Here is a 27,160-nt window from a genome sequence, read left to right on the forward strand (position 1 = left end):
TTTTCGTCGGTCGAAACACGCAGTCTTTTCCGTCATTGGCTAGAGAGTTTCCGATACTGGGAAAGACAGCACAAGTTCGGTAATAAACACATCTTGGTGCAGGGAGAAAACACTTCATCTTAGGCGGGGAAACGGGAGAGCACACTTCATCTTAGACCAGGCAGGCAGAGATAACATTTCATGTTAGGCGGATACCGAGAACTTTACGACTTTGGAAGCTCAGTGGCCTTCCTCGCCTCCATCTTTCAGAGTTGGGACTCTGTCGGAAAACTGACGCAAACGCCGTGGCCTGCGTCAAAGTTCGCAGTCACCACTTCAGTCAACAACTACGGCATACAGGTATGGTGAGAATGTGTAGTAACTGCGTTCGTCGAGACGAGGGGATCGCGAATTTGCTTACCTGGAGACGTGTTTGACTTAACTTAATACACACTGGCAGCTTGCCTGACTCACTACGCGCTTAGGTGAGGGAACAGGTGCTTTAGCATCACTTTCTGGGTCCTTTATTTCTGGTCTGGTCTTCCATTAGCAATAACTGACGTCTACGTTGGGATTTTTCATCATTTTATTCGCAATCTTATTCCCCCCCCCCCCCCACTCATGCCAAGGTCTTCACATGTCCTTTTCTGAAACCCATTGAATCACAGTGCGTTCTGTGCTGACTCTTAATTCAGTCCAAGTTTATTAACGAACTTTCGCAGTTTTGTAACAAATTTAAGTAGATGTGAGCTTCTTTCATTCCATAACTTGATGAAACCCTTCTTTAATACATCTATGTGAACTAAGGACCCATGTTAAAATGTTTGTTAGAACCACCACTTTCGTCAGCCCAGATCGCCTTAGTTTCCGTTGCGCGACTTTTCGTTAAATATTTTCACATGATTTCATGGGTGGTGCTATCTGTTCGCTGATTAGGTTACAGGCATGGGTATGCTGAGCACCTAGCCGTAGTCTCACATCATGTTGTATATCCAGCGCTTTGTTTTTGGAAAAGCAAGCTAATGACGTAGGAAAAGAAGAATGTACGTGTCTGAAATTGTGCGTAAGCGTGAAACGCATTTACTTGTCATTTAATTCGAACTCCAACTCCAACCTTCCTTACCATTATTCTAAAACTTTGCACATACGTCGGCTGATGCTCATCGCTGATTTCTCAATATAGTCCTTGAGGAATTTTAAAACCAGAACGAGCACTTTAACGTGAAGAAAAGCTACCATTTATACTTTTGCTATTAGCACCTAGAGACATTAACTGTTCCGCATTTCAGTAGCTACTATGTCTCTAATAGTTTCTGATGTCGGTAGTGACACACTGGTTGATTCCGTGATGATGTTACTAACCTTCAGAGATGATGGAGAGGGTAAAAGTATGAATTTAAAGTCTAGTTAGGAAACGACCGACAGAAAAGTTATAAGCGAAAATCGCTCTGATTCCTCTGACAGTGAACCTCTTCTAGTGTAAGCCCTTTGCTTTCCATATTTTCGAAAGAGGAAATATGGTCTACAGCGAGAAAAAATGTTCAGTGAATATGTGCTCTGAAATGCATAGCACAAGAACTATGAGTACTGAGCAGAAGTGTTTCACAGTAGCAAGGGATAAAAAAGTGCTAATAGCTCTTACGGTATGCGTTTTAGAGCTCATGTTTACTGGACTTTTTTTCTCGCTATGATCCATACTACATCCTTTCAAAACATGTAAAGAAACAACTTGCAGAACGCAACTCATAGCAACAAGCTCCACTGTCGGAGGTATCAGAACAATTTTCATTTACAACTTTCGACTCGGTCGTTTCCGAATCAGGGCCCCTGACCTCAAGTTCATACGTTTACCCTCCTCCATTATGCCTGAAAGTTGTAACGTTATCATGGTATCACTCTTTATGTGAAGCAATTCAAAGATTTTATTAAAGTACACGAAAGGAAAATAATTAATTATTATGTTATCACATCAAAAATCTCTAAAATGGCAGTGATGCGTAAGCTGTACAATTATAGTCACCAAAGACGTAAGCAATGCGAATGGTCAGGTTTTTCGAATATTTTCAGTTTTAATAAGCATAATATATACATACTCGTATTAGTTTACTTTCAAGGAAATGTACTGTGCTGTTTCTTTTTAATAAAAGAAAATACCAAGCTTGCGCTTATTCACTCTGTCCCGTGGTGATGGGGCATGTAATGAACTATCGTCTCTTTCACGCCTCCAGTATGACCTTTGAGTGCTTTGGCAATTTTCTGTCAGTCATATTTATTTCTGTCCAGTATTTGTCCTTCGGATTTTTTGGACCTCAGAAGCACCTCCGACGTCCACATTCTTCTATCACCAACATTAGATTCACTTCAGACCACTCCCTCGTTAAAGAAAGTAATACTAGGTTAATCTATCTAAGTTTGATGTATGATTTGTTGTAAATAAACGAAATTAAACGCTTAAAACACATCATTCAAACTCGGACATTCTTTATGGACATCCTGTACCGGAACTATTGTGAAACTAATGAAACCTACCTAATTAGGGTTTTGTCAGAAAACTAGTTCATAGTTCACACGCAAAACAGCGGACGATTGTTCCCTGTACAGCGGAAATGAAGAGAACGCAACCCTCCGTGGATGGTTCAACAAAAGACCGACAACCAACAGAATATGTGCGGGCACCAGTGAAGCGAACCCAACAAGACCGAATGCTGCTCGCTCACTTACGTTTACACCTGAAAGAAACTCTCTTTCACTCCGGTGTTAGCCAGGCTTTAGAGTTGTTTCGCATTCAGTAGCGCTGCACATACAACACAGTTGCTGTCGGCAAGATCACTGGCGGCCGGCTGTGATACTCGACCTCGCCGGCTGCAGCAGCGCAAGCTAATCTCTGCCTGGCCGGAGTGGAATGTCTGTGAGACGCTCCTTGGCTGCTGATACGCTGAGAAGGTCGTCCGAAGGCCACTAGAGTTAGTTGCGTTAGGACACGAGCGGTTACGCGACACACCGCAATGGGACGGCTTAAGGGAATTCCCACCATCATATCTCCTGAACTACTGCATGTCCTAGCCTGCATGGGCCACGGAGATGAAATAGGTAAGTCACGTACTCTTATCATCATAATATCTTCACGGTTACATCGCAGTTTCCTTAAGGTAAAGGTATGGACACTGTTGTCACAAGAAGATAACGCACGTTTCTCGCAGAATTGATTGCACGGAACGACAAACAAAACGACGTAGCTGCTGCGTCTTTTTTCGTTCGTGTTGTTTGGAAGTTAGAGAACGGTTCATCATGCGGTTATTTTTGTTTCACGTAGTATCACTTTTCCCTCTGACAATGTCCGTAGCTCGTGGCCTCGCGGTCGCGTTCTCGCTTCACGAGCACGGGTTTCCGGGTTCGATTCTTGGTGGGGTCAGGGATTTTCATCTGCCTCGAGATGACTGGGTGTTTGTGTTGTCCTCATCATTTCATCATCATTCATGAAAGTGGTGAGAATGGACTGAGCAAAGGTTGGGAAATTGTAGGGTCGCTGAGAACAGCACAGTTGAGCGCCCCACAAACGAAACGTCTTCATCATCATCATCATCATCTTACTGACAAAAGCTTTATGTCTGCAAAATCAGTCAAGTAACACCCTGGTTGGCACGCAACTGACTGGCTGAACCCGCTCCAACGTGTGAGAAACTGCCAGTAACCCTCAAACCTCGATTTCTTAAGTAATCGAGCTACAATGTTTAAAACAACTTCAGACGTCTGATTACAAATGAGCTAATGCATTAAGTATGGGACATTAAGCAAGTAAAACCTTTATAGTAGAAGACACAAAACCCTAATTAGGTAGGTTTCATTAGTTCACAATAGTTCCGGTACAGGATGTCCATAAAGAATGTCCGAGTTTGAATGATGTGTTTTAAGCGTTTAATTTCGTTTATTTACAACAAATCATACATCAAACTCAGATAGATTAACCTAGTATTACTTTCTAACGTTGAATTATGCATCTTCAGTTACATGGCACACATTCAACCTAAAATCGAATTGTTCTCGCACTTTGGTTACCTTTGTGCTTTTTTTAAAAAAAAAACCACAATATTCTAAATGGTGGAGTGGGAAGGGGGGGGGGTATCAGACTGCCCCAAGCTAAAATTCATTATTAGACCATTGCACATGTACAGAAGCAAAAGTGGTCGGATACAATAGCACAGTAATGGAAAGAGAATAACCTTTTACAATACGAATGTAATGGATAAAAAGTATCTTTCTTCGAAGGTTCTCGGGAGTACTGCCGGATCCAGTCGTCGAAGGTCCACGATATTTCGGCGAACAACAGTTTCGGTATCAGCATGTGGTGCTGGCACAATGAAGTGTTTGCTGCGTGCTGGCAGTATTTATACCTGGCGTTCCAGAGTTTGGGCCTTGCCGCTAGCAGCGCCATGCTCCGTTGTGTGTGTGTGTGTGTGAGGGGGAATGGGTGGTGGAATGGGGCGAGGGGAGAAAGGGGTGTAGCTGCAGTGTGTCTGGGAGGGGGACGTCACAGTTGCCTTCCGCCCGCCGTTCGTGTTGCTTCTGGGGCCCCGATGTCACGTCCTGCTTTGATGGGGCTTAGTACTGGCACCCACAGCTGGAAGGCAATGCCCCTGTTGATTAAATAATCAGCCACAAGGATTTCAGTTGCTTCTCTGAAAATGAACAGGGGTAGGGGGGATCACAATTAACCTTTAAACAGAAACGCACGTTGAACTGAAATCACAGAGTCACTCTTAGGAAACTGCAGAACACAAAACGCTTTACACTCAGGTGTCGCCATTTTGGGTACGTGACATATGTGGCGCTGCAAGTGGGAGAACAACAGAGTAATACTCGAGCACGTCTAATCCAAAACTGTTTCAGTTACTCTTCTAACTGTGACCTTAAACCAACTCTACAACACTTGCAATCGAACTGGGACATTCTTCCATCGGCGCCCTACATAGCGTTGGTTATTTCCCTGCTTTCGTCCATGCTGTTAACTAAGGATGGGTGTGTAGAACTAAACAAGTAAACAACATTTATAACATATGAAGTTAGACTTATAGTCGTCCTTTAAACGACCGTAGAGCGGCGCCGATAATAGAACAAAATCGTGTCGATTCTTCAGTGTTTATGACGTCATACATCCTGAAGTAAGTGTCGTACAATGACACTTGTAGGTGCATTCAGTGACATATGTTGTGAACAGAGTCGATAGTAAAGAAATAAAGATAAAATCATCATGCCTGAGGCTGAAGTTGTACTGTGCGAGCAGCGAAAATTTAGTAAGCGATGAAATGTTTTCCTTTGATGCTTTTATAAAGGGTGTAACCGAGAAGTAGTTTTACTCAACGAGTAAAGTTTGGTGGAAATCGCTACGTGATTTCATTCTCGTATACTGGATTAATATAGTCTCCGTAATTTCTGTACGCAAATTTATTTTGGCTCCTGACATATACACAGTTTCTAAAGTTATTGCTAGACTTATTGTGCCTCTCACGATGCACATTATGAAAGGATTCTACATTTGGTCAGTAATTGTATACCTCCAGGACTGACTGAAAATTTCGCTATCATTGATCTTGCTTGCACGAGGCATGTGGGGATAATACTGTTGACGATTTGCGTCCCAGTCTGGCGCAAAAGTTTGGTTGTCACTACACATTCAGTACAAAGAAGTTTCAGCGTACCTGAACGGTTGTCACTGTTATTATTTAATATCACTGACAGTTCACTGATCTCGTCCAGCTAGATCTGTTCATTCCATCTCGGCAGATTTAATTCCTTTCCTGTACAATGTAAAAGTGGACTTAACGGTGTCGACGACTCTTGGCAACAACTCACGTGATGAACGATGGGAAGTGAATGCGATGAATCGTGAGTCGGTCACCGATGGCCAGTCGTAATACTCGGTCACATATGGCGAGAGTTTCTTCTGCTCGTCTTCACGCTTGTCAAACCCTACCTTAGCCAACGAAGTCGCCGGATCCCTGCCGAAATCAGAACGTTTGGAGCATCGTGGGCAGGGCCCTCGAAACAGCTCGGTATTTTGACGATCTAAAGCACCAGTTAGACAGAAGTTTGCGCTATATTCCTCAGGAAGACGTCCAACTACTCTGTGAATCAGTGTCAAGCCGAATAAATGCTTAACTAAGGGCCAGAAGTCGATAAACACCCTTGCTCAACTTGTCAAGCTCTTTCTGTTGAATAAACCATCCAGTTTTCCTGAAAAATCATTTATTTCTCTGTGCACATAGATCAAATGTACCGATTTCCGTTCCATTCGGTTAACTGAGATAGTGCGTCATCTTTTTGTCTTACGAGGAGAGTTCCTCAGCGGTGTGACAGACTTTTTGAAACTATATACACAGTGATGTAGGTTAAGATCTCAGGTATCACACATTGCAGGCATTCACGCTGGTGGGTCCTCGTTTGCGAGTAAATGACGAAAAAAGGTATTCGGAATTTTGTGTGCTACATAATAGAATTAAAATAGTCGCATTGTGTAGTCCCGCTGTGTGGTGTAAGGGGTAGGATAACAGCTTCGCCAGCAGGAATTTGTAAATACAATTCCCATCACATACATAATTCTTTTTATTTTTAAATGTTTATAGAAATTACTTCGATCAAAATTTTTATTCAGCTAATTGGTTTAAAGATAATTTTTATTTAAGAACTTTTTCATTCGATTCATTTTTTCTTTATATCATTCTTTTTCCGATCACAATTTTTGTAAATACGAATTTAATTATATGTATGTATTATAATATTCAATTATTTGAAAATTCCGATTATTATTAAAAAAACAAAAGACGAAATAATCTAGTTATGTTTATAGAGTGGTCTGAAAAAGTATTTTTGTTACCAGATGTGCAATTTTTTTGCACAGTAATCGCCATACAAACATTTGAAACATAGCCTGAATACCTATTGCACTGTGGCCAAAATAACGCAGATAAAAATTTAAATGAAATACGGATAAATAAGTTAAGCAAAATTCAAGCAAGATGTCAAATAGATATAATGAACGCAATAATATGGACGCAAAACCAAGGTGATGAAACAAAAGAAATTAAATCGAAATTAATACACGAAATTAATTAAAAACACACGCACAAAGATTTCAATTTAAGAAAGAATGATAGGAAGAAAATGAAACCAAATGAAGAAGTTGATATTATGATTAAAATGGAATTTAAAAGATTATATTTAAATCGATTAAATGAAAAAATAGTCAGTCATTTCGATAAAGATTTAACAATGAAACAAGATTCTAACCCATATTCTCCTGCACGTGAAGTGCTTACTATATCCAATCCACCACGCAACCAGACTCTATAATGGACCTCTTTCAACGCTCTTGAATGACACACAAAATTTCCAATTTTTTTCGTCAGTTACTGGCAAACGAGAGCCCACCCAGGTGAATGGCTCCAGTGTGTGATACCTGGGGTCTTAATCTACAAAACGTCGATTGCACCGCTGGGGACCTCTCCTTGGTAGATAGTATTTTCGTTTAGTATAGCTCTCTGTGACCAGTTGGGTCTTGAGTAGAAATATGTCCTAGTCTGACAGTCCCGATTGCGCCCACTGGTTCAGTGCTGTACGGTGACTTTTATTTTTTGCAGTGTTCGCAGACGCCAATTTTCCCACCAGCCATATTTGCCGCCAGGGCCCCCGCGAGGTTCGAGCCGACGGCCACGAGATCCCACAGCTGCTGGCAGCCGTCCTCCAGCTGATGCCTCTGGACCGCCATGTGCCCTACAGGGTGAGCCCATGTCCCGTTCCCATAAACACTAATCCCCTTCGCTGGTAATTTAAAGCAGATCTACCATACCGAACTCATACATGTGTGAGTGTGTGTGTGTGTATGTGTATGTGTACGTGTATACAGCAAGTGTAAATGTGTTTTGGCGGTTTTTTACATAACTAGTATGTGTTTTTACAGTGATGAACAGGAAGTGTTGCAAACTGGATGCGATATTGTCTGGCCAATACTCATTGTCAAGGGTTGGCATAAATTTATAATCGGATCCTTCTATCGACCGCCAGATTCATCCACAGATGTAACCGAAAACTTCACAGAAAACCTAAGTTCACTAACACGTAAGCTCCATATTCATACTGTCGTAATTGGGAGAGACTTTAATAATCGAACAGTCAACTGGTTGTTTTTAGTACTTTTGTGGTACTCCTGAATATGGACAATTCAGCACAGCAATGCAGTTATAGACAGTGCACGCAATTTGAAATGAGAATAATTCGTAAAGTGTCACATTAACACAGTTTTTCTTTGAAGGTCGTACATTTACTGGAGGAAATAAGAGACTGGTAGGTCTACTCCATGAGTAAGAGTGCATGTCATGTCATTTTCAAATAGACGTTGATCTCAAGCAAGTCACGTTGTATGCCAGTAGATATATAATGTATTGATTGACTAGATAATATCTGTGTCTTTGCAATCGTCGACCTTCATCTTCCAATTAAGTAATCGAGGAATTGCCAGGACCTCTTAGATTCTCGGATTAGGATATTTCTTGAATCTTCCAAGACAGTGCCATCCTCTTTCCGGTCAGTGTTTCCTTACGTATTCCTTTCATCACCGACTCTGTGCTGAATCCCCTCGCCGGCCGCTGTGGCCGAGCGGTTCTAGGCGCTTCAGTCTGGAACCGTGTTACCGCTACGGTCGCTGGTTCGAATCCTCCCTCGGGCCTGGATTTTGTGATGTCCTTAGGTTAGTTAGGTTTAAGTAGTTCTAAGTTCTAGGGGACTGATGACCTGAGATGTTAAGTCCCATAGTGCCATTTTTTTAATCTCCTCACTTCTTATTTTTCATAGCCCGAAGTGGGGTCACAACATACTCGGAAGCTAATTGTGAGATCAGTATTAGGTCATCCGTTTCTTGGTGCACGATGATAGGGAAGTGAAACTGGTTTACTGGTCTGCTTTTTGTTGCTTCTTGACGTGTTTGCAATGAACATACAGAGGAGCATAGACACTAGTTTATTATGTTATTTGACCTATTACAGTTAGGTAACACGGAAGATGTTTTCATAAATTACGCTGTAGGAAATACTGCAACCAGCTACATGATTTTTAGAAATGATTTAATTGTACCGTTAGTGGTTCCGGGCCTGAGCCCAACGCCAGATGGTAGCGTTGATTTCTTGTCAAGGTTTACCTTTGTGTCCTAAGATATAACAAAGCATTTGTGATTAAATAGTTACAAAAGTTTCTACATTTACGTCTTGAAATCGTTTGCAAATCACTAAAACTTCGTTATATTTCAGACACAAATGTAAAACTTGCCAAGAAATCAACGCTACCGTCTGGCGGTGGGCTCCGAACCAAACTAATAACGGTACAATAGTATCATTTCTAAAAATCGTGTGGCCGAGCGGTTCTAGGCGCTTCAGTCTGGAACCGTGCGACCGCTACCTTCGCAGGTTCGAATCCCGCCTCGGGCATGGATGTGTGTGATGTCCTTAGGTTAGTTAGGTTTAAATAGTTCTAAGTTCTAGGGGACTGATGACCTCAGATGTTAAGTCCCATAGTGTTCAGAGTCATCTGAACCATTCTAAAAATCGTGTAGCTGTTTATAGTATATCCTAAAGTGTAACTAATTTATAACTTCGGTAAATGTGAAACATAGGTGAGGCTTACTAGATTCTGCGAGCAGTTACCAGAACAGATGGCCACCTCGGCGCATGACGTTATTAGGATTCGGGTATACGCAGTAACGTATGGTACTACAGACCACGAACCATGGAAGTGCCAGATTCTGTGTTTCTGATAGCGCTACAGACCACGAACCACGTAAATGCCAGATTGGACTGCTGTAATGGAAACCGTAGATTCAGGTACAATTCACAGTGACATTCACTTACAGACGTAGCTATAAGAAGACAAACGTACTCATAAGTTTGAATCCAATAACCCTAGAGAGCTACGTACAGGCGAGCTTTGCGAGTCCTTCCTGAAGTGCAAGCTTCATTGTGTATAATAATCACTCACACAGTGTCTGCTGTATGCAGTTAATCATCCGAGGCTGTTTTCTGGAACTCTACTCGGTCTGGAACTCTTCTCTGTCCGCAACTCTTCTCGGTTTGGGACTCTACCTGAAATTTGAGGACCTCTACATGCATTTTGGGGTGTTCGCTTACCGATGGTACGTGACTGCGTCGCTTTGTACCTCTAATTCGCAATCAGTGAGCGAGAAATCAGCGGTCTCGCAATGCGTATGACTTCTTAATGGACTGACGAAACTGGCTTTTACTGTACGTATCTAATTAAAAAGGCTTACACCTAATATTCATACTCAGATGATTTTCTGTTTTTTTCTGGCAACCCTAGATGAACGGTCACTAAATATCTTATTAGTCCACGAAGATAGTGTGCTGAATAATATAACTCAAGGTAATTTTTGCAGTCGCAGCTCCTACTTAAGTGGAACAGGTCAGTAGACGGAGAACAAATAGTGAAACTCTGAAGTAATACTGACTCTACTAAATTTGAAGTGTAAAACTGATTGTACACTAGGAGAAATTTCTATTTACGAGGACGTTATGGAGAGCGCCTGGAATATTGATAGTCGTCACTTTGTCTTGTCATTCTGCATAGGCTAAAGCTGAGTACACCCCTCGCATTTCAGTTTTGCATTCAAACGAATAAGAGCTTAGTTTCGTAGCCTGCCAACGCGTGCTTTTGGTCCACGCTACAAACCCGCTCATAAAACACGTTTGTGTTACATGATAACTATCAGGGTGGCGTGAGAAAATATTTCCTTTCCGACATGTGATTAAAGACATTTTCCTATCGCTCTCTCCGTGAGTGCCTCTAACTATGCTTTTAAGACAATAGCTACAGTTAAGTACAAACATTTAATGATATCTATAGACACTTCACACATGCAAAAAGGCATGGTCATGGATTCACTGAACAATGCTGAAGATTGCGAATTAAACTAGGATTGCAAACATTACCAAATGTCTTTAAGATACTCTTAAAGGACGTCTTTCAAGTCTGCGTCTTAACTCAATTATTGCACTGTCCTGATGTCGTATATGGTGCTTGAAATCAGGAACTACCTTCTGAGGAATCAGCACAGATTTCGACGGAGTAGTCAGTGAGCAGACGATTCCGGGAGGTGGAATGAGCGATCCTCTTTGCCTCCTGGCCCGTCAGAGATATGGGGCAGATTAGGGTGTAAGCGAATGCCACTGGTTTGTTTACCTCAGGAAGCTGTAATGCAGAATACCGGCTAGACGCCTGGGATACTTCCATGGGCTGAAGGTTCACTCGCAATATAGCTGTAGGGGAATAACCTACCAGAACCCCGCCAACTCCCTCTCCTCGGCGGCGGTCGTAAATAGGACGTAATGAAAAAAATCACTGTATGTGAAGTCGTATAGTTAGAGAATCTTGCAATGATCACTTTATCCTCCACAACTGTTAGTCATTGTCTGAATACTGTTTTAGAATTTCTGAAACATCGGTTGTTGTCTGTCAACTGTTCATGAGTAACAATCGTTCCACAAACGTTAGTATGTAGTTATCGCAGAAACATCCGTGATATCACGGAGTACAATACATTTAAAGTGCAGCAATTTTATCTGCACGCAGGCTGTCGTTATGGCTGTGGTTGAAGAAGATGTGAAGAAAGGATTCCCCACTACCATGCCCGTCTGGAAAAAGTACTGTGAGGAGATAAAGAAGGCTGGTGATGAACCTCTGCTCCATGAAGAAGAACGCTTCCAGTTCTACGAGAGAGCCAAAAAGGCGTACGCCGTAGTCCACACAGGGTAGGTCTCATTGTTCTACTCAAGAAATAATGTTTCTAGTGTCATGAGAGGAACAGAAAGGCGTATACCATAGTCTATACAGGGTAAATATTTGGAAGCTGCGAGGTACTGTTCCTGCTCGTGAAATAACGCTTCCATTTGGACGGGAGGAACACAAGGGCGAACGCCTTGAATCGCACAGGGTAAGTCTTGGAAGCTGAACTGTTACTGCTCCCATTCAAGGAATAAAGCCTCCAGTTTCACGGGAGAAACATACAGCTGTGCGCCATGGTCCACATTAAGGTAAGTCTCTGAGGCTTCCTGAGTACAATTCTGCACACTGACTAATAATTACAGCTTTACTACTGAGCCCATAGATTATTCTGTGTTCCATGCACATTAGCGCTACCTAAATCAAAGTCCTTGACTTGAATCATTTTTAACTGTCTTTCACATCATAAGCAATATCTACAGGGTGAGAGTTATTGAACTCTACGAAAAAACGTAAATTAGTTACAAACTACGGCGTGCACACAGTTTATTCAACATGTAAACGTCACTACAGGTATTCGGATTTAGGTTATGACAAGTTCGAAATGTCTGCCATCATTGGCGATGATGTGGCACAGACGAATAGCGAAATTCTGCATGACCCGCTGAAATGTCGGAACATTTATGCTGTCGATGACCTTCTGAATGGCTGTTTTCAGCTCAGTAATGGTTTTGGGATTATCGCTGTACACCTTGTCTTTAATACAGTCCCACAAAATAGGAGTCGCATGTGTTCAGATCCGGAGAATATGTCGGCCAATCGAGGCCCATGCCAGTGGCCTCTGGGTACCTCTGAGTCAAAATGCGATCCCCGAAGTGCTCCTCCAGGACATCAAACATTCTCCTGCTTCGATGGGGTTGAACTCCGTCTTGCATGAATAATACACTCCTGGAAATGGAAAAAAGAACACATTGATACCGGTGTGTCAGACCCACCATACTTGCTCCGGACACTCCGAGAGGGCTGTACAAGCAATGATCACACGCACGGCACAGCGGACACACCAGGAACCGCGGTGTTGGCCGTCGAATGGCGCTAGCTGCGCAGCATTTGTGCACCGCCGCCGTCAGTGTCAGCCAGTTTGCCGTGGCATACGGAGCTCCATCGCAGTCTTTAACACTGGTAGCATGCCGCGACAGCGTGGACGTGAACCGTATGTGCAGTTGACGGACTTTGAGCGAGGGCGTATAGTGGGCATACGGGAGGCCGGGTGGGCGTACCGCCGAATTTCTCAACACGTGGGGCGTGAGGTCTCCACAGTACATCGATGTTGTCGCCAGTGGTCGGCGGAAGGTGCACGTGCCCGTCGACCTGGGACCGGACCGCAGCGACGCACGGATGCACGCCAAGACCGTAGGATCCTACGCAGTGCCGTAGGGGACGGCACCGCCTCTTCCCAGCAAATTAGGGACACTGTTGCTCCTGGGGTATCGGCGAGGACCATTCGCAACCGTCTCCATGAAGCTGGGCTACGGTCCCGCACACCGTTAGGCCGTCTTCCGCTGACGCCCCAACATCGTTCAGCCCGCCTCCAGTGGTGTCGCGACAGGCGTGAATGGAGGGACGAATGGAGACGTGTCGTCTTCAGCGATGAGAGTCGCTTCTGCCTTGGTGCCAATGATGGTCGTATGCGTGTTTGGCGCCGTGCAGGTGAGCGCCACAATCAGGACTGCATACGACCGAGGCACACAGGGCCAACACCCGGCATCATGGTGTGGGGAGCGATCTCCTACACTGGCCGTACACCACTGGTGATCGTCGAGGGGACACTGAATAGTGCACGGTACATCCAAACCGTCATCGAACCCATCGTTCTACCATTCCTAGACCGGCAAGGGAACTTGCTGTTCCAACAGGACAATGCACGTCCGCATGTATCCCGTGCCACCCAACGTGCTCTAGAAGGTGTAAGTCAACTACCCTGGCCAGCAAGATCTCCGGATCTGTCCCCCATTGAGCATGTTTGGGACTGGATGAAGCGTCGTCTCACGCGGTCTGCACGTCCAGCACGAACGCTGGTCCAACTGAGGCGCCAGGTGGAAATGGCATGGCAAGCCGTTCCACAGGACTACAACCAGCATCTCTACGATCGTCTCCATGGGAGAATAGCAGCCTGCATTGCTGCGAAAGGTGGATATACACTGTACTAATGCCAACATTGTGCATGCTCTGTTGCCTGTGTCTATGTGCCTGTGGTTCTGTCAGTGTGATCATGTGATGTATCTGACCCCAGGAATGTGTCAATAAAGTTTCCCCTTCCTGGGACAATGAATTCACGGTGTTCTTATTTCAATTTCCAGGAGTGTATATTGTCGAAATCAGGGTCACTTTGGATAATGGGCATGAAATCATCTTCAAAAACCTTCATGTACCGTTTGGTAGTCACCGTGATATCAAGGAAGATGACACGGATTATTCCGTGACTGGACACTGCACACCACACAGCCACCTGTTGAGTGTGAAGAGACTTCTCGGTCGCGAAATGTGAATTCTCAGTCCCCCAAATGCGACATTTTTGCTTATTGATGAACCCATCCAAATAAAAGTGGGCTTCGCGCTAAATCAAACCATACGATTTTATTTCATAGAGTTCAATAATTGTCACCCCGTAATAACAATAAAATCATTTGTATGTTTTTGTCGTAATGGTATTGTCGCCAATAAGGCAATGGTGACAGGATGGTAGCTCCTTAAGCTTAGGCAAACTTCAGTCCGGAAAGTCCACTAAACTAAATAATTTATCACGCTGTTGGTAAACTTCTGCTTCTAGACTGTTTTACTCAAATAATTCTATTAAGTTTTTTATATCTCAATCCGCATTCACTGAATCATTATTCTGGTGTCCTACGAGTGATTGATTGACAGTAAAAGTGTGAAAATTTGCTGTGTATTGCTGTAAATAAACTTCGCTAAACAAAGGTGATATTAAACATGTGTGAAACATTCAAATAAAACATGTATGAAATCAAATTTCAGTGCATGTACATGCGTCTCTCATTCGCATTGTAGCCTATATTAAGGTAACATTTTTTAGAGTGCAGCTTACGCCGTTTCTGTTGCAGGGAGACTTCTCTGTATGGAAATATTATTCTGAAAATGGGCGTAATACCATAGTCATCGGGACGTCGTGATGAATATTGGGTGCGATTTTTCATCAAAGCATCACAGTACGATTTTGAAAGCTGTGTGAAACTTTTCTTTATTACACGTCTGCATTTAAAAACAAAATAGTATATGTAATTCACTGTTCAATAAATATGTATGAAAAAATAAATACAGAAATGAATTAAAATAAAACTAGAATCTGAAGATACAGTCACAGTGTAGTATCTCAGCGGGACCTACTTTGCTAGTGTTCAGGGGAGGTGTTCGCTAGCAACACAATGAAATTCAACCTCAGATCACAAAGCCAGGTACAGCATTTCTTCATGAATTGTGTCAGTGAACGACCTGTGAAATTAAGCTATTGGTACTTAAATTTAGGTTTACTGATTTCATTATGATTAAGTTTCCTTAACTACGTAAGAAGTTTCAATTATCATTGTGCAGTCTGTGATACGAAAGGTAAACTCTTCGTTTCTAGTCGTCATCATCGCCATTATCAGTAGTATACCTAAAGCCATTCCTGTGCAGTATGAGAAAAGTATGAAACATGCTCTTCATAAATATTTAAAAAACAATTTTTGCTTGCACAATTTGGTTAATGAATTTGAGATACGTTTTGCCTGAAATGAGATTCACTTCAAGTAGTATTCTGAAAAACTTGGATATTTTCTAGTACATGGGAAGCCTGATACAGGAAGATGGAAAAAACGACAGAGAAATAAACGAGCGGGGGAGAAAAGCAGAAGCATTTCGGAAGAGTGTCAGAAGCCTGATATGGAGCAAGGATGTACCCCAAATCAGTAAAAAGGTTATATACCGGTCATACTATGACCCGATCCTGACATACGCATGAGAAAACTGAGTTGTGAAAGGGAGAGAGAAAAGCAAAGTACAATCTAGTGAGACAAAATTCCTGAGAATCAGTATTGGAGGGACAAAGATAAACAGGTTAAGAAATGACAGGAGTTAATGAAGGTGGAACCATTACAGGAGGAGATAGAGAAATCAAGGCTGTGATGGTGTGGACACGTTAACAGAATGGAGGAGAAGAGGATACACAGGAGGACACACGTGATGGATCTGGAAGGAAAGAGACCAAGAGGAAGACGGATGGCTAAAAGAAGTAGAGGAATGAGTCCAGAAGAAAGGAGAAGACTGGACCAAGGTGAAGACGGAGAGATGGTGGCGAGACGGAAGTCGATGGAGAGGCCTGTTCCATACAGACCCGGCCAGAGGTTGGAAACTGTCCAAGATGATGACTCTTGGTGTAAGCCACACTGCACAATGCTCTACATCTATAAGTGTTACAACAGCATCTAAATATGGAAAATGTGTTGAAATTTCATTTAGATGTTTTATCACACAAAATACTGTTATCACCTAATCTTTTCCAGATCGGTTTCACCACCATTTTAGTGGGAAAAAGATATTGTATCGCTATAAAATAAAGTCAGTCCCTAATATTGCATTTGAACTAGACATAATAGAAATCAAGCGTAAAACACATTGCTGCACTATTTACCAGTTGGAACTATAGCATTCTTCAGCTATAATCAACTACTAAACAACTCCACATTCATAAAAACACCAATTTAGGAAGGGGGAAGGGGTTTTTATAATGATGTATTACTTATACTGTGGTACATAACAAGAACATCTGCTTTGCTTTAGTGCAACATGACCAAGTATGGTAACAGAGACGAAATGTCACTAAAGATGATGACAAATTTGATATCTGGAAAGTAAAATTGTTTATTAAAACTCATGGGTATGATCACAGATTTCGAACATTTGAACCTTGTTGCAAAACGAAATTATATTATAGACACGACATACACTATGTGATCAGAAGTATCCGCACACCTGGCTGAAAGTGACTAACAAGTTCGTAGCGCCCTGCTGGAATGCTGGAATTCAATCTGGTGGTGGACCACCCTTAGCCTTGATGACAACTTCCACTCTTGCAGGCATGAGTTCAATCAGGTGCTGGAAGGTTTCTTGGGGAATGGAAGCCCATTCTTCACGGAGTGCTGTACTGACGGGAGGTACCGATGTCGGTCGGTGAGGCCTGGCACGAAGTCGGTGTTCCAAAACATCGCAAACCTGTTCCATGAGATTCAGGTCAGGACTCTGTGCAGGCCATTCCATTACAGGGATGTTACTGTCGTGTAACCACTCGGATACAGGCTGTTCATTATGAACTGGTGTTCGATCGTGTTGAAAGATGCAATCGCCATCCCCGAATTGATAATCAACTTTGGGAAGCAAGAAGGTTATTAAAACTTCAATGTCGGCCTGTGCTGTGATGGTACCACGCAAGGCGACAAGAGGTGCAAGCATCCTCCATGAAAAACACGATCACTCCATAACACCACAGCTTCCGAAGTTTACTGTTGGCACTACACATGCTGGCAGATGACGTCCACCGGGCATTCGCCATACCCACAGCCTGCCGTCGGATCACCAAATTGTGTACAGTGATTCGCCACTCCACACAACGTTTTTCCACTGTTCAATCGTCCAATGTTTACGCTCCTTACACCAAGCGAGGCGTCGTTTGGCATTTACCGGTGTGGTGTGTGACTTCTGAGCATCTGCTCGACCATAAAATCCAAGTTTTGTCACCTCCCGCCTAACAGTCATAGTACTTGCAGTGGATCCTGATGAAGTTTGGAATTCCTGTGTGATGGTCTGGATAGATGTCTGCCTATTACACATTACGACTCTCTTCAACTGTCGGCGGTCTCCGTCAGTCATTAGACGAGGTCGGCCTGAACGATTTTGTGCTGTACGTGTCCCTTCACGTTTCAACCGCTTTATCATATCTGCACTGGGAACCTAGGGATGTTTAGGAGTGTGGAAATCTCGCGTACAGACGTATTACACAAATGACACCCAATCCAATGACCACAGTCGAAATCCGTGAGTTCGGTGGACCGCCCCATTCTGCTCTCTCACGATGCCTAATGATTAGGGGACCTTCAGATCAAACATTTCGACATTTAAAGTGTCTGTATTACTCATTAAACCTCACTCTACTTGCATATTGGCACAACTGATGAATGTTTTCGAATAAGTAGCACTTGTTAATGGCCAAAGTTCGAGTGCAGCTCCATACTTTGAAGGCATAAGGATCTTTAGACATATCTATGTCCTCATCTAAATATTCTGTATTACTTATTAAAATATACGTAACTTGCTTATTGGCAGACTTAAATTAATTATAGTTTAATAAACGATCGTAATTCGATCTGAGTATATTAAAGTCGTCTAAATGTATAGAAATAGGCGGGAAAACACATATACGAACTATTGGTAATCTTACAGCCTATTGTCAGCTGAGAATCAGCAAAGTAAACCAAATTATTTCAGTGTCAAAAACTCGTTTGACATAAATGTCCATCAAACACTATAGTGACTCTGACTTCATCATGGAGCTTAAAACGTTGTATCTTATGCTGTTACATACTGGAAAATTCTTTTCACTCCATCTATAAAACATATTAAACTATTGTTGCCTTTTTAAAGTAAGTGATGATCACAGAGAGAGAGAGAGAGAGAGAATTTACACAGCTGTACAAATCACAGAGATGATGTCAGCTTCTCGAAAAAAAAAATGATATATATATAATGCATGTTTTATACTCATAGACTCATAGTACTCTTTACATTTATTCTTACATTCCACTGGAAGTTTACATGTCTGTTAAGCAAGTCACTGTTTTAGCCACATGTGTTTTGGCATGAAAACAGCATTGGTGCACATACTTTAGAGACCACAAACATGTTTTACATACCAGTTTGACACACACACACACACACACACACACACACATGCTCTCAGTGCACAAGTTTATTTACCCTCTTTCTCACAATCCAGTGGCAACATACTGCCCAACACTGCGTAATGTTAAGTGTCATTCATTGAGTACCTCATATTAACTTAATCATCGTATCTGTTTACCAAGTGCAATGTTTAAAAGGGAATAACGACCAGAAACAGTTTGCAATGACATTCAACTGCCCCTCGTAAACTAATTAGGTGATTGGGAACATCCATATACAACTGGTTTGAGACTTGCTAGAAAACAGGGAGGGGAGGCCACTGAAAAATTATTGTAAGTGATCAACACTTAGAGAAAAACTGGCAGTTGACTGTAAACATAATTAAATGTTATTTGACACAAGTAAATACACGAAGAGCTGTGATATCATTTCAGTACTCTATAGTCGGCAGGTTAGTGGTCTTACTCACAGTCATTAAATATGTAAAAGTATCTAACTGGAGTGCTTTGTCACCCACAAAAATTGCTGTGGTGAATGTAGGTACCAGGTTGAATTTTATGGGTAGCATCCTGGAAAACTGACATTCACCGGCCGGCCGGTGTGGCCGAGCGGTTCTAGGCGCTTCAGTCTGGAACCACGCGACCGCTACGCTCGCAGGTTTGAATCCTGCCTCGGGCATGGATGTGTGTCATGTCTTTAGGTTAGTTAGGTTTAAGTAGTTCTAAGTTCTAGGGGACTGATGACCTCAGATGTTAAGTCCCATAGTGCTCAGAGCCATTGTTTTTTTTTTTTTTTTTTTGGCATTCACCCATATTAGTTACAAAACCTCGTTCAGCAAACGGTTCGGAATATTCAACAATTTCAAGAGAGAGTGTAGACCCGACGGAGAACTACACGGATCATGGAAGATGTGTTTAGTCATGGTACTGTCACAGAAATTCTCAACAAACTCCGGTGAATGATGCTGAGGCAACACTCCAATATGAGTCAATAAATATATGAAAGATGCAGTTTGCGTATTCTCCACAATGGTAAAATTACCAACTACGGGGTGGACAAAATAAAACTTGCCCCAAAGATATTTACAATGATACATATGGCAATTACAATCTGGCGGATGCAGAATTGACTCTTGTTATAAACGTCACAGGAGATGCTGGGAATTGCTATCGCTGACGTCGATGCAGCACTGTTCTCGATTCGTCAAGCTGTGAGACATGATTAGCAGTTTGCCAGAGGGATAGTAGCAATAATGTTTTGAATGTTCTGTTGCAGATCTTCCAGTACGAGAGATTGTTTTGAGAACAGCTGACCCTTCATTTTTCCCTACAGGTAAAAATCACAGGGAGAAAGATCAGGCGATCGATGTGGCCAGGAATTTTTCTATTTTCATTTCTGGTTGTCCTGTCCTTATCGAACACCTGATGTATTGGTGACAAATTTATCAAGGCGGTGCGTGCTGTTGCTCACGGTTTTCAGCATTTCTTGTTCGTTAACAAGGAGAAGTTGTGCGTCAGTCTTACAAATATTTTTACGAGCCAGTCTATTTTTCCCACTCTGAACGTATAGACCCTCTAATAGGTTTCGCCCCTTGCCCACAACGGTAAAATAAGTAAAATTCGGCTTTACACACAGTAGTTACAACAATCGTTTTCCTTCCACGCCAGCCGTGAACTGAAAAATAAGGCAAAAGAAAACGTCGCTGGTGCACTGTGTAACATTTGTTCAGTGGAACTACTTTTCGCAAATGATGTGATGACCTGCAGATGTATGCAGTTTGGTGTGCGTTGTTTAGGGTAAACTTTTAATACTTTAAGACGTTTGAGTACCTGCACTGACAATGACTTCATTATTGCACATGGCTGGAACAACAAAAAAAGGCTCGAAGCACTATGGGACTTAATATTTGAGGTCATCAGTCCCCTAGACTGAGAACTAATTAAACCTAACTAACCTAAGGACATCACCCACATCCATGCCCGAGGCGACCGTAGTGGCAGCGCAGTTCCGGACTGAAGCGCCTAGAACCGCTCGGCCACAACGACCGGCTGAACAACCGAGTGTGTCACATTATTAGCAACAGATAGAGGTCGGTCCAGTCTCTAAAGCGACAGTTCAGGTGTACAGTACCATAGACTCATCCTGCTGACGTCGGTTTATTGCAGACATCTGTGTTGTAAAGACGGAACCTTTGCGTCATAGGGATGGAAGATGATACGTAGTCGTAGTAATCTGTCACATGACTATATTAAGAGGAGAGGCTGAAAAAAGAAAAAAAGTTTATTTTTTGAGTATTTAAAATTGCTGTTTCCAAATTCGTCTCAGAGAGAATTTTCTGTGTGCTTTGTTCAGCGAATATGTTCTACCCTTAGAAAATTAAAAACTTTACCCCTTTCAATGAAAATTGTTCAGAATGATTTCCACAAAGGACATGACAGTACTGCAAGAGAAAAAGCTGTGAGAATTATACAACTAATTAGGGTTTTCTAATCCACGCCATAAAAGTTATAATGAAGTTCACACACACAGCGAGGCTCCCGTACATTGTCACAGTTTTAAGAGTGCAAAGGTTTGAATAATTTTGAATGAATGAGGTTAAATTTTAGACATTTTTGTGGGGCTCACTGTAATATTGAAACAGGCAATCGTAGTCGATCTGCAGGAGAGCGCTGGCATGAGTTTCATAACTTAAACGGGCACTCGCACGTTGTGCCTTAATCGTTATTTTATGGAAATTTAGATCATATGAATACTGCATTTCCTTGTGCTTATTGCTCACCAGAAATAATCGGGAATAAGTACCAGGTGTTAATTAGTGTCTGGACTTCATAATTCTAGAAAGTACTGTATTAAGTTAGATCCCATAGGAATTGTCAATTAATTCCTCCTACATCATCCGTGCAATATCCATAAACAGCATTCTAACATGATAAGAAAATCCCTATAACAATAGACGACAATCACTGACATTACTATGAGCACATTAGCAATGTATTTAAACAAGGACATGGCCTGTTATCTGAATTAATCACTTTGTGTATTGACAATCTCATGTGAGTATATGGACTAGAATACTCCAAAAAATAATGATTGGAGGAATGGTTCAGTCAAGCATAAGGAAGGAAGGAATTTTCAAAAAATAATGTATGCATTTAACTCTCTGAGGATTATGTATTATGGAACTTAACAGATGGATTTTTGAATCATAACAGCATAAATAAACTAATCTACGAAGTTATAGATGATCACGGTAGTACATCTATGGGGACTCTGGAACACACTCCCCTCTAACCATCTGGTGGCAGTGATGAAGTTCATCACATGTCCCTGTCCCATGACCTCATTAGCCCTGCCACTTTTGTTATAAGTGACATCATCACTCCTACCAATGACTCTTACCAATGATGTCATTAAACCATATCCCCTTTCTCCTGTCCCACTACCTCCAGCCAGTCAATACCCAAGATGACTGATCTAGTCCACTTCAGCTAGTGCGAAATTAAAAAAAAAGTCCCAGATGGTGGAGCTGGCACAGTTGTCCTCTCAACCACCTCCCTCACTCTCTCCAGACAGTCGCAGTGAAGTATTTTAGGGATAATGAAAATGAAACAGCCACAGTGACAGTATCACCATGCCTAAACACATCCTCCATGATCCGCATAGTTCTCCTTTGGATCTACACTCTCTCTTCAGTTAACAGAAATTGTTGAATATTCCAAACCGTTGGAAAATGTTGAAGAATTTTCTGAACAAGGTTTTGTAACTAATATGGGCGGATGTCAGTCCTCTAGGACGCTGCCCATAAAACTGAACCTGGTACCTACATTCACTATAGCTAATTTTTGTGGACAATAATTTGTGAAGCACTCCGAGTAGATACTTTCACATGTTTGATGGCTGTGAGTGAAACCACAAATCTGCCGTCTATCGCGTATTCAAATGATGTCACATCTTTTCGTGTATTTGTTTGTGTCAAATAACATTTATTTATGTTTACGGTCAACTGCCAGTTTTTCTCTAAGTGTTGATCACCAGCAAGTCTTCCTGCATTTATTAACAATTGGTTAATGGCCTCACCTCCTTGTTTTCTAGCAAGTCTCAAACAATTTGTGTATGGATGTTCTCAATTACCTATTTGGTTTAGGAAGGCCACTTGAATGTCGTTGCAAACTGTTTCTGGTCTTCAGTAAACACGGCCAATCTTATTCCCTTTTAAACTTCACACTTCGTAAACAGATATAATGATTAAGTTAATATTAGGTACTCAATGAGTGATAATATTACGCAATGTTGGGCAATATGTTGCCACTGGATTGTGAGAGAGACGGTAAATAAACTTGTGGACAGGGAGCATCTTGCTTAGTGTCCCTGGTGACGTGGCATTACCTCAGCCACGTAAGAAGGCGTCCATTGGTCGACCCGAGAAGTCAACATATACACGTAGGCAACACGACTGACGTCTCTGATTGGTCCAAAACACAAGGAGGCGATACGCGAGTGTACGATCGTTGCAATCGACATACCCCGCAGGTGGATGAAAGATGATTGTGTAAACGTGTTTCGTAAGCCATAAAAAACGAAGTTACTGGAATTAACAGTGACATCCCTTCAAAAAACCTGCGCACTAGTATTCCACAACTAACTTCTGTTAGATTTCATATCATTCTGCTCAGCTACAGCCTTTCATCCAGTTTCTGAGTCCAGCGAATCCATAACCAGCACTTCTAGTGCGCGGAGGACACGCCGTTATCTGACAGATGCAGGTCAGCGTATTTCAAGTACCTACAGCGAGATACGCGGGAGGCGCTTGCCTTCATCAGGAACCTCGCCGGGTTCAGACAACCTGTCACCAATAGGTTCCGTGAGCGGTGTTGTAGCGCAGTGCAGAGCATGGCATGCTTTGCGTGCATGAATGAATGAATAGGGACAAGATGGATGGCTGCTGACTATAACAGTGCATAAACTGAATAGAAAAAAAAATTTCTCGGAACAATTTTCGTGTTGAACAGTGACGGTGGAGTGGTCAAAAACAGTGTAGAAGAGCGTGACAGTGGAGTGGTAGGAAACAGTGTAAATGAGCCCGTTATCTTAAGCGATGAATAAATAAACTGGCATCAATGACAGAAGAGTGCAGCAATTTGCTTCGCGAAACGACGCGACGCCATCGGACAGTGTCGCAGCGCTTAGCGAGGCGCGGACACAGCGGTCGCGGCGGAAGGACGCAGCCAGCGGGCAGTGGACGCAGCCAGCGCGCGGCGGCAGCGGCAGCGGGCCCGGCACAGCTCGGTTAGAGTCGTGGTGTGAGGAACAAAGATCCAAAAACAAAAATAAGAGTTATGTTATGTTTGACGATCAGTATTCAAGGGATGCAAATTCCACCGTTTTTCTGGCAGAGGCAGCAATCTACATCTACATCTACATTTATACTCCGCAAGCCACCCAACGGTGTGTGGCGGAGGGCACTTTACGTGCCACTGCCATTACCTCCCTTTCCTCTTCCAGTCGCGTATGGTTCGCGGGAAGAACGACTGCCGGAAAGCCTCCGAGCGCGCTCGAATCTCTCTAATTTTGCATTTATGATCTTCTCGAGCGGTATAAGTAGGGGGAAGCAATATACCTCATCCAGAAACACACCCTCTCGAAACCTGGCGAGCAAGCTACATCGTGATGCAGAGCGCCTCTCTTGCAGAGTCTGCCACTTGAGTTTGCTAAACATCTCCGTAACACTATCATGCTTACCAAATAACCCTGTGACGAAACGCGCCGCTCTTCTTTGAATCTTCTCTATCTCCTCCGTCAACCAGACCTGGTACGGTCCCATGATGAGTAATACTCAAGTACAGGTCGAACGAGTGTAAGCCACCTCCTTCGTTGATGGACTACATTTTCTAAGGACTCTCCCAATGAATCTCAACCCGGCACCCGCCTTACCAACAATTAATTTTATATGATCATTCCACTTCAAATCGTTTCGTACGCATACTCCCAGATATTTTACAGAAGTAACTGCTACCAGTGTTTGTTCCACTATCATATAATCATACAATAAAGGATCCTTCTTTCTGTGTATTCGCAATACATTATATTTTTCTATATTAAGTGTCAGTTGCCACTCCCTGCACCAAATGCCTAGTTGCTGCAGATATTCCTGCATTTCGCTGCAATTTTCTAATGCTGCAACTTCTCTGTATACTACAGCATCATCCGTGAAAAACCGCATGGAACTTCCGACACTATCTACTGGGTCATTTATATATATATATATTGTGAAAAGCAATGGTCCCTTAACACTCAACTGTGGCACGCCAGACGTTAGTTTAACGTCTGTAGACGTTTCTTCATTGAGAACAACATGCTGTTTTCTGTTTGTTAAAAACGTCTGATATTTCGTAGGCTCTTACTTTGTTTATCAGATTCTCCCGGCAGCATTTAACTATTAACTCACAGGCATATTTCCCGAACAGTGGGATCATAAGGAAAAAATGGGATGATGTAACTAGCAGAGTGGAAGGTGACGCATTAGCATGACAATCGAACTGGGCTGCAGTGTGAGACCTATAATCAGTTCACGAAAGCGTTTGCTAATCAGTGTGGGTCAAGCATTGCTCAAAACTGCGTCAGAATGGATTTATTTTAAGGTCGAAGTTTCAACAGCATTAATTCTAAGAGTTACAAGGAGTTCTTTCAAACATATTTAGAAAAGAATTTCTATCTGGACGATGCACTTAAAGAACAGGACCTAATTAAAATCGTAATAATTAAACTGCCAGTGTAAGTTCTGGAGAAGCTAACTGCTGTAGCCAAATGTGATGTCAGCACAATTCATAAATTGAGGTATTACCTTGGAGGAAGGAAAATTTACGTTTATACATATCACAGGCCACTGGTCGACCGAAACGATGCAAGTAAGAGGTTTAGAGGAGGATTCCAAAAGGTAAGTGCCAATCAGTGAAAGAAATCGACCATCAAAGTTACATAGATCTGAACCGACAGTAATGCAGTATACAGTCGATTTGGAAAGACGTGTATAAACCCATGGAGTGACGAATCCGAGAAGACAAAGAAAACAAAACAGGTAGGTACTAACAATGATATAAAGATAAAAGAAAATGACAATTCAGAGGTCCGTTGTAAATTAATTAGTTCCACGTGAATGGCAACAGAGAGGAAAAACAGTGGGAATAGGGTTGAGGAATCTGACCAAAAGTTGGCAATGTTACAGAAACGAAATGAGCACGATATTTAACTTAAGTAATGAGAGAAAAAAGATAACAATAACACCAGAGATAGAGGCCAAGAATTATACGATTGATACGAACAACGTCAGAGGACTCACAGTTCTTTTGTGAATATGTAATTGGCGACTACATTTCCTCGAGCTACAGTGATGTTGTTTCCTTACTTAGTTTTCTGCACTATTGTCTACTCTTGTACTATTTATAAATCTATAAAATAGACTCTTTAACTACTGAATGGGGGCCCAGGAGAACAAACTCAGAGAACTCACGACTCTGAAACACTCTGTAACTGTCGAAGCTAAGTGAAACAAAAGAAGAAACAGCAAAAATAAGGCGAGGGAAATTAAAAACACGATAGGTAATTACAAGACACTCGTACATGAGATAAATCAAATTTCGAAGGTCAGTAGCAGATCAGTAGCAACGAACCAGAATAGTAATTAATGAATATAAAAGATAAGAAAAGCACTTGGTACCTAGAGAAGAATAAACACAAAACACCGCACAAACAACAAAGAGAAAGAAAGTATTAGGATGGTGGATATAATATAAACTACATAAATGTTCAAATGACACTTAAAAGCCGAAATAGCAGGTAAGAGAAGAATTATAATAAGGTATAATGTTATGACAGGGACAACTAAGAGAGGTTCTGATGTAAAACTGGCTGAAGCAAATTGTTAAAATTATTCGAATAAGGAGAAATGAGAGAGTAACAAGGTAGAGGAAAGAGAAAGAGTGAATGTAAAATGTAGATAACCAGTGTTGGCCACATTAACCTACGTAAATAAATATGGCACAGGTAACCAGGTAATGTACTACCCAATAATAAGAAACAGGGAAATAAGAATTTATTATTCTGGTAACCACAGAAGGTGTTAATCACTAGTAACGATACCGGTATCAGAATATGCTTTTTGTATGATAATTATGAAGCTGAAGCTGAGAAATACCAATCAGGAAGTAGCAAGTAAATCTGGAAAATACATGTAACGTAATGCAACATAATAATCGAATAATGAAAGAAAAATTAGAGGCAAGTACATAAGGCAAGACTACGAAATTTGGAAAAAAATACAAAATAAAAAACAAATTAGCAATAGAAAAAGAAGTACAAACTTGGTATAATAGAAAGTAACTTCTTTCAGACTGAGGAAGAACGTGTGCATTTAGTATTAAAACTAGCTGAGAGAAGAATCATGTATCGTTGGTGT

General features: G+C 42.0%; 1 protein-coding gene across 1 annotated transcript; it reads left to right on the forward strand.

Moving 5' to 3' along the window:
* Nucleotides 1–2,917: 2,917 nt before the first annotated feature.
* LOC126187722 (fucose mutarotase-like) lies at nt 2,918–15,091 on the forward strand. Its single transcript, XM_049928966.1, has 4 exons — nt 2,918–3,069; nt 7,614–7,753; nt 11,608–11,786; nt 14,880–15,091. Exons 1-4 carry the CDS (start codon nt 2,985–2,987, stop codon nt 14,929–14,931), a joined length of 456 nt encoding a protein of 151 aa, XP_049784923.1. The 5' UTR covers nt 2,918–2,984; the 3' UTR covers nt 14,932–15,091.
* The last annotated feature ends 12,069 nt before the right edge of the window (nt 15,092–27,160 follow it).

This window comes from Schistocerca cancellata, chromosome 5 (assembly GCF_023864275.1).
Source record: "Schistocerca cancellata isolate TAMUIC-IGC-003103 chromosome 5, iqSchCanc2.1, whole genome shotgun sequence".
NCBI classification, from domain to species: Eukaryota; Metazoa; Arthropoda; class Insecta; order Orthoptera; family Acrididae; genus Schistocerca; species Schistocerca cancellata.

What these genes read in the sequence shown, in the direction of transcription:
- LOC126187722 (XM_049928966.1), top strand. Translation starts at nt 2,985, where the DNA reads ATGGGACGGCTTAAGGGAATTCCCACCATCATATCTCCTGAACTACTG. An exon ending in GGGCCACGGAGATGAAATAG is followed by an intron (nt 3,070 to 7,613) that starts GTAAGTCACGTA and finishes TATTTTTTGCAG; the next exon opens with TGTTCGCAGACGCCAATTTT. An exon ending in ACCGCCATGTGCCCTACAGG is followed by an intron (nt 7,754 to 11,607) that starts GTGAGCCCATGT and finishes ATCTGCACGCAG; the next exon opens with GCTGTCGTTATGGCTGTGGT.